At 45.7% G+C, this 8421-nt stretch overlaps 1 protein-coding gene and 1 pseudogene across 1 annotated transcript; both read right to left on the reverse strand.

The window, feature by feature from the left end:
* Positions 1-637: 637 nt before the first annotated feature.
* On the reverse strand, positions 638-2602 carry LOC120674835 (LRR receptor-like serine/threonine-protein kinase ER1). Its single transcript, XM_039955945.1, has 2 exons — positions 2390-2602; positions 638-1553 (listed from the first exon to the last, which is right to left on the reverse strand). Exons 1-2 carry the CDS (start codon positions 2600-2602, stop codon positions 891-893), a joined length of 876 nt encoding a protein of 291 aa, XP_039811879.1. The 3' UTR covers positions 638-890.
* A 487-nt stretch (positions 2603-3089) lies between these two features.
* Positions 3090-4092, reverse strand: LOC120677004 (annotated as a pseudogene).
* Positions 4093-8421: the final 4329 nt, after the last annotated feature.

Genomic DNA, 8421 nt, shown 5'->3' on the forward strand with positions numbered 1-8421 from the left:
CCGTCCGCTGCTTGGTTTTGTGGCGCAAACCAAGAAACCCGCCTTCCGTCGCCGCTTGCGCCCTCGATCCAGGAGTGGATGCCACAGCTGCCGCCCGGCCCGAGCTCCTCCACGGCAGCTCTCCGTCGACACTCGACGCCCGTGTACCTGCAATCCAAAGACCAAGCGCACAATCACACCGCACGGTTGACAATTCACTCATCACAAGCATGATAGAGTACTCTCGTTTCTCAATATGATAATGAAAAGCTGAAATGACAGTGGTACGCTAGTACTGAGCTGTGTAGTACTAGTTTCGCCTTTAGGCACGTCGGCAGCAAGCCACGTAACTTAATTGCCGGAAGAAGATGGATACAATGATGTATGTGGTTGAGTTGGCAATGGCAGCCTGGCAGGGGTGGTTCCAGGCTTGAGGCTTCAGTATGACACGCGATGTGGAGGGTAAGGTTTTAGGATATGATGACTCGGCTGGTCACTGATCAGTCCAGAAGGAGACCGGGAGACGAGCAGTATTGTCTTGGGAGGCTTGTTCTGGCGGTAGGCTCTGGGCAGCATGCTCTTTTATTGCAGGAAAAAATAGTAGCAACTAGCCTGAACAAGTTTACTGATTTCCTAGGAAAAACAACAACATTAATACAAAACATGTGGTGAGCATAGTTCAAGATTATGGCATATCATATCATGTTCCTACTAATTAATTTATGTGACTGTAGATTATTGCCTCCCACGCAGACTTCTAACTTTTAACAGAATAACAGAGCAGCTGATGCTTGCTGCTTTACAAGGCTAGCATAGCTCAGCTTATTGTTGTTAGACGGCAGACCACATTAAAAAGGAAATAGAATAAGAAACGATAAAAAGGGATTCAACAAAATTGTGCAAGATAAACCTCATGTCTCTTCGTCTCCACGTTTCCTTAGAAAGGCAGCCTTGCTGATCGCCACTTGCACATAAACCTTGTCGTAAAGCTGGTCCAAAAGCTGAAAATAAGCAATCCTCCATGTTTTCATGAACAACATGGCACAAAATACAGTCCAGAGACCCATCACGAATCCCGTGCTCATGCTAAGGTACAAAGATGATCGACCACCTTCATGCTCCTGACTGAAATTTGGATTTGTCCCATTCATTGAGCAATTGTTGAGAAGTGGAGGCCCACAAAGTCCAGGATTGCCAATGTACATGTACTGATTATTAAGTGTTTGCAGCTGTTGTCCTGAGGGGATTGTCCCTGATAAATCATTGTAGGACAAGTTCAGGCAGCTCAAGAATGATATATCTGATAAACTTGAGGGGATTTCGCCCCTCAAATAATTGTAAGACAAATCAAGAGATTCCAATTCCCTTAAAACACCAATATCATCTGGAATTGGTCCACTTATTTGGTTGTTAGAGAGATTCAAACTCCGAAGTCCCTTGAGTAAAGATAGTTTCTTCGGAATGTACCCAGTGAAACTATTACTTGACATGTCAATCAACACAATATGTTTTGTAGACTCATGGGTATAATTAAGCTCTCTATCTTTTATGGACGTTGTTATGCTGTCACTACTCTAATTAAATGCACCATTGTCATCTGAAGCTTGTGTCATGGCTCTTAACCTTGCTAGAGACGAAGGTATATTTCCTGATATGTTGTTGTGTGCAACATCCAAATAATGAAGTCCGGCAAGCTTTGCTAACTGCTTAGGAAGGTGACCATGAAACATATTTGATCTTAGTATCAACACCTTAAGTTTTGGCATTTTATCTGCTATCCATGTTGGCACAACTCCAAAGAACTTGTTATGCGAGAGGTCAAGAAATCTTAACTCTGCGGCATTTTGAACGAAACGAGGGAATTCACCAGAAAGATTGTTATTTTTCAAGTCTAGCATTTGCAATGAAGAAATGTTTTCTGAACATTGTGGAGAATACCCTGTTAGCTGATTGTTTGACAGGTTTATTTCAGAGAAACGATCACATACATATGTTGGGATGGCGCCTGTGAAATTGTTGCTGTAAAGAAGAAAACCCATTAGGTGGGGAGCTGTGAAATTTGCTGGTAACTTCCCCGTAAAAGAGTTTCTGGAGAGATCCATTTCTCCTATGAATGGCAACTCCAAATTTGCCGGCAAACCACCACTAAGCTGACTTCTTGATAAGTCCAAGCTGTAAGAATTAGAAACTACAACCCAAAACCAGTGTGGCAACGTATCATTTATCCTTGTGTTTGAAGTATCAAGGTTGCATATGCCGGTTTGCCATCTCAGCCACGCTGGAAATCGAGGCCCCTTGTGTTTGAAGTATCAAGGTTGCATATGCCGGTTTGCCATCTCAGCCACGCTGGAAATCGAGGCCCCATGTCACATGACCCAAAATGTCCTTCCGTTAATCTGAATGGAGGCACCCAATCTTCACTGAAGTCCAATTTCAGGGAGTTGAGTGAAAGGTTTAGATATTCAAGGTTCACCAGACCTGCAAAATGGTCTTTTGAAAGCACGCCGCTGAAGTTATTCAGGCCAAGGCTGAAGTAAGTCAAATTACTAAGTGCTCCAAGCCCACGCGGCACATCACCAGCCAGGTTATTCTGAGAGAGGTCAAGATAACGTAGACTCTTCATGTTTCCTATCTCAAAATGTAAAGAACCAACCAACCTGTTTTGTGAGAGATCAAGATAACTTAGACTCCTCATGTTTCCTATCCCAGAAGGTAAAGAACCAACCAACCTGTTTTGTGAGAGATCAAGAAAACGTAGACTCCTCATGTTTCCTATCCCAGAAGGTAAAGAACCAACCAACCTGTTATGTGATAGATCAAGAAAACTTGGACTCCTCATGTTTCCTATCCCAGAAGGTAAAGAACCAACCAACCTGTTTTGTGAGAGATCAAGAAAATTTAGACTCCTCATGTTTCCTATCCCAGAAGGTAAAGAACCAACCAATCTGTTTTGTGAGAGATCAAGATAACTTAGACTCCTCATGTTACCCATCCCAAAAGGTACACGACCCACTAGCATATTCCAAGAGATGTCAAGGTAGCTGGGATTGGTTAGATTTCCTATCCAAACTGGCAGCTGCCCAGCCAAATTTGCATTATGCAAGTCTAGCTTACGCAACTTGCTCCATGAGCACTCCGGTAATCTCTCCAGCATATCCCCTTTGATGTTGTTGAAACTTAATGCCAGTAGCTGCAAATTACATAGATTTTTCAAGGCCATCGGCATGATACCTGACAGTTGATTCATATCCAAGTATAAGACCTCAAGGGAGGATATGTTTCCCAGTTCATTAGGGAGGGGCCCAGACAATGCAGTGTCACTGAGACGAAGCTCCTTGAGGATAGTAGTAACCTTCCAAAACCAGTTGTGTTGGAGCAAAGAGTAAAATGGATTATTGTATAAATCAAGGACCTCAACATGTGTCAGGTTCGAATGGGATAGGGTAGAGATTGTGCTCATATTGAGGTTCATGGTGCTCATATGGAGACTTTTTAAGGAACCCAGACGCGAGAGCCATGAAAGATCTAATGCATTCAAAGCATATCCATAGCTGAGATCAAGGTACTGCAACTGAGAAAGATTACCCAGCTGCAAAGGTATGTCACCCAGGAAATTTGCATATGAGAGGTTGAGATACCGTAGGTTGTCGAGGGTACCCCGAAACAGAGGTATCCTCGTGAAGTTGAAGTCGATAAAGCTGACATCCAAGTACCTCAGGTGGCGTAAGGCGGCGATGGATGAGCTCATCATCTCACCTCGCAGCATGATCACTTCGGAATCGTCCTCGCCACCGTGCAGGTCTAGCTCGATGACATGGCCGGTCCGGTTGTCACACCGGACTCCCTTCCACTGGCAGCAGTCGCCGCCTCGCCATGACGAGAGACGGCCAGCAGGATCTGTGAAGCTCCCCTTGAAGGAGATGAGCTTCGCCCGCTCGCTGGGGACGCAGCCCCTGCCTGATGAGATCGCCGCCCTTGCAGGAACGAGGGACAAGGACAGTATCACGAGAAGGAAGGAGACGATTGCAGCAGCTCCTTGGAGACGGAGCAGCAAGCGAGCTGTCATTTTGGTAGCCTGCCCGGCTGCCCTTATTCTTCTTCTATTTTCTGTTTGTGCTTGTGCGTAGCATGGAAATTAAAATAGGCTGGATTAGCACATAACTAAGATTCGGCTCTAGTATGCACGATTTTACGTGGACGCCCTTCTTGACCCATTCATCGGTGATGTGCTGATGACGAGTTGACTACTAGGAGACCTGTAAGTCCAACACTCCAACTTAGTGGTTGGAGCTTTAACCCGATCGGTCCTACTCAAGACTCCAACGCGGTTAGTTTGTTCGGCACGTCCAATTAGTGTTGTGGCTCGAACTTTTGGAATGATCGTGTAGTACGACTGCCCAGTGAGAAGCTCATGACGGCACATCATTTTTTTACATCAGAAGGATGACAGTGTTGAATGGGACAGTTGACATGTTATTGTGCTGATCCTGGTTCCTGACATCCTGGTTTGTTCGTTCGGCACGTCTAATTAGTGTTGTAGCTAGAACGTTTGGAATGATCATGTACTACGCTGGTGCGGTCTTGGTATTGATGCATGGGTATTCATTTGAATACCCAACATTTTTTTGGATAAAAAATTTATATGCATGTGTATGTTCAAAAATAGAAAATAACATCACAAAACAGGTTTTCCAATCTCATATTGACTCTTGGGCTCAAATAGCTCACTTCTCAGTCTCATTTTAGTATTTAGTTATGTGTTATAAATCCATACTTTATACTGTCAATTTTTTTCATCCTTTATAAATTTTTAGTACCCAAACCCCAAGTCATGGGTCTGCCTCTAGCTACGACTGCCCCTAGCGGCGTCTTTAGGCCCTGTTTGTTTCCGCTTTTCTGGACCTCGCTTTTCTGAGAATCAGGATTCTGAGATAAACTAGCTGTCTGGAGAATCGGCTGTCTGAATAAGATGAATGTTTGGCAATCCTGATTATTCTGAGTTGATTATCTGAAATAAGTAGTAAGATGTCTGAAGTGCTCCTGAGACTGATGATATCTCATTTTTCACTGAATACAAGTAGAAGTCAATAATTCTTATATTTTTTTAGTATCTTGACTAGATAATTATATCACAATAATATTAAATATATTTTAAAGCTAAATATACTCTTCCTACTTTTTTTCCTACCGAATCTTTATCCACCCATATATTTCTTCTCCCTTTTTTCCTACCTCTCATTATCTCTTTCTACTCTCTCTCTCCTTATCTCTTCACACAGCGCCAACTGCCCTGCTCCACCGCTTGCTGCGCCTGATTGCTGCCCTCCGCTTGAGCTCCAGCGCCGGCTCAAGGCCGCAGCAGCAGGGGAGGGTGGCCCGCGGCGCGGCAGCAGTAGGGACGGCGGGTGGCGGTGCGGGGATGGCGTGCGGCGGCGCGACGGGTGCGGCAGCAGCAGGGGATTGCGGGCGGCGGCGCGGCAGAGAGAGAGAGGCGGGGCTGCGAGCGAAAAAGCCACTCGCTTACCGCAGACGCGAGCTCGGGGAGACGGTGATGAGAATCGGGGTTAACATTGTTTTCGTGATTCGCATGGAAGCGGCGGTGGAAAGAATCCGATTTTAATCGAGGCGTTTGGGTGGGTTTCTGGTTTTTTTTCCATCGAAAATCCGCTTATAAGCGAAAATAAATAGGGCCTTAATTTGCTTTCCCTAATCGGGGCCACCATCGCACAATCGCGACAAGGACTATATACTACCTGTACGTATACCTTATATATTCGTCCTATCATTTGAATCATTGAGATCCTTATCCATATATGTTTCATTTTGAACTTTTACATAAGAATGTGCCTTTTAACAATCTGCAATGTTGGTAAGTTAATGCATGATAACCTCACGACGGCACATCATTTTTTTTTACATCAAGGATGACAGTGTTGAATAGGACAGTTGACAGGTTATTGTGCTGATCCTGGTCTCTGTAAAAAAAATGTACATACTTCTGAAAGTAAACTTAAATTTATCAAAGATAATTGCTAATGCATGAAATGCTTCACATGTACGTGAGATGGAGAGCGAAGAACCAGTGAACCAGGTGCTTTTGCCATCAGCAGACCAGCTGCTAAAGTTTTCTCTGTGTCAAGAAAACCCAGCTCAGAGCGACTTGCACATAAACCTGATCATACAGGTGGTCAGAGCGACTTGCACATAAACAAGCAGATCTCCAATTCCTCTTAAATAAGAAGAGACAAAAGATTGCCAGAGCCCCATTATGTATCCACAACCCATGGCGAGGAAGAAGGTAATCGTGTCACCTCGTTCTTTGTGTACTCTTGGAGCAGCTGGAGAGAAATCAGTTCCTGAACAATTTCTTGGGAGAGGAGGACCGCAGAGGCTAGGGTCGAGTGCTTGCAGTTGATTCCCTGATGGTTTCTTTCCTCTCCGACTATTATAGGACAGGTTCAAGTGACTCAGTGATGTTAGAACCGATAAAGCTGTCGGGATTTCACCAGATAATTCATTGTGAGACAGGTCAAGTGATTCCATTGCATGTAATCGACCGATGCTGCCAGGGATGATCCCACTGAGATGATTCAATGATAGGTTCAGGCTTTTCAGCGCAGAAAGCTTACCATGTACATGATCTCTGTCATAAATACGAGTTGCTGTCCTTATGTAACCACAGATGAAGTGTCAGGATAAGAAATATCATCAACTACATCAAATCGCCACAGTTGTAGCACCCGGGGTTCTTCTTCCTCTGTTTGTTGTGGTAGATGCACTGGAACTTGCTGATGATGAGGCACAAGTCGTCGCCGCCCAGCGTCTCCAGCTGCTCATCTGTAACATAAGGCAAAGAGGTAAGAGAAAAACCAAGAGCAGAGTTAGCGTTAGAGCTCGATCCACCTGGGCCAGTCACAAGAGCGATGCTCTTGGAAGGAGGGGCACCATTGAGCTTGGCTCGTGTCTGATTATCCACCTCCGTGGCCTTGAGTTTGCTGAAAAGCTCGTTCACGGTCAGAGTCTCATAGCTAGCAGACTCAATGACCGTGTTCACCTTGAGATCCCACACAGAGCGGTCAAGTGCGTAGAGCAGCTTGAGGGCCTTCTCATGCTCTGTGTACTCAAGGTCATCAGCAGATCTGTACTCAAGGGCCCCTATGTGAAGTTCTCGTATTCACGCCGGTGAGTCTCTAACAGTCTGGCCTTCACCTGAGGTGTGCCCTCGTGGTAGTTCTCAAGGCACGTCCAAACCTTGTGGGCTTCCTGAAAACTCTGGACGCGTGAGAACTCCGCAAGAGAAACGCCAGCGAACAAGGCATTGACAGCCTTGGCGTTGGCCTCGTGCTCGGACACCTGAAGAGGTGTGGTCCGAACGGCAAGCACCTCGTAAGCCTGGTTCTTGGTGATCTCCCAAACCTCGGCTCCCATGCTTTGCAAGAAGGCTTGCATACGCACCTTCCAATAAGCATAGTCCTCGCCGGCAAACACAGGGATCTTACCAAGACTCGCTATGGTCGCCAAGTGGTTTTCGAACCGGTTAAGGTACTGAAAACCTCAACCAAACTCTGATACCAATTGAGGAACCGAAACCGGCAACCAGAGGGGGCTGAATGGGAGCCGATCAAAATTTCTTTCAAAATCGATCCGTCGGCCTATATCCCAAAAATCACCACAAGCCCTCGAACCTAGGATATGAGAGAGTAGCTATGGATAAGCTATCTCCAGCAAAAAGCCCTAGGAAGCTGCGCGGAAGCAAAAGAGTCAATACGAAGCAAATCGCAGAACTCGACTGCCTGGACCGGTCTGACCGGTGCAACGGACCGGTCTGACCGGTCATGGCCTAAACAGGTCTCGACCGGTCTGACCGGTCTTGTCGTCCGGTCTGACCAGTGTCACCCAGAAAAACCCGTGCACAAGACTTCAAAAGAGGAATCTCGAGCAAACGAAGTCCAAATCCAGTGAAACTTGGAGGATACCTCTGCAACTAACCTGCGAACATATCCCCAAGAGATCTTTCCCAAAAGATCAATGAAACTTGAGAATTTGAGGGAAGATCAAGAAGGATTGGGGTTTTCTCAAGAACTCAAAAACTTCAATTCGCAGGAACTCGTGATTCCAGAGGGTTTGGCACGAAGCTAGGGGGACGGGAATCACTACAAAGAGCTCTACGAACCGTCGCGATCATGTGCATCAAAAACGAAACAAAAATCCATCACAAAAGAGCACAAGAGGGACGGGATTGGATTGATTCAAAAGCCCAGAGGGCACAAGGAGGATAGGGCCCCCTTTCCCAACCAAATCCATTACAAAGTCTCACGAATCCATAAGCAAATCCTATTCTAAAGAGAAGAACGGGGGAGAGAGACACAGGGGCGGCGGCCTGGAGGAACAAGCAATCCACGGATGAGATACAAAAGCCGCACTAACCTAATACAAGTGAAG

The sequence above is a fragment of the Panicum virgatum genome, chromosome 5N, assembly GCF_016808335.1.
Source record: "Panicum virgatum strain AP13 chromosome 5N, P.virgatum_v5, whole genome shotgun sequence".
NCBI classification, from domain to species: domain Eukaryota; kingdom Viridiplantae; phylum Streptophyta; class Magnoliopsida; order Poales; family Poaceae; genus Panicum; species Panicum virgatum.

Excerpts from the sequence above, each read along its gene's own strand:
- LOC120674835 (XM_039955945.1), bottom strand. The coding sequence starts at position 2,602 with ATGAAGAGTCTACGTTATCTTGACCTCTCTCAGAATAACCTGGCTGGT. Across the intron at positions 1,554-2,389 it reads TGGACTTCAGTGAAGATTGG|AGTAGTGACAGCATAACAAC; the intron begins GTGCCTCCATTC and ends GCATTTAATTAG.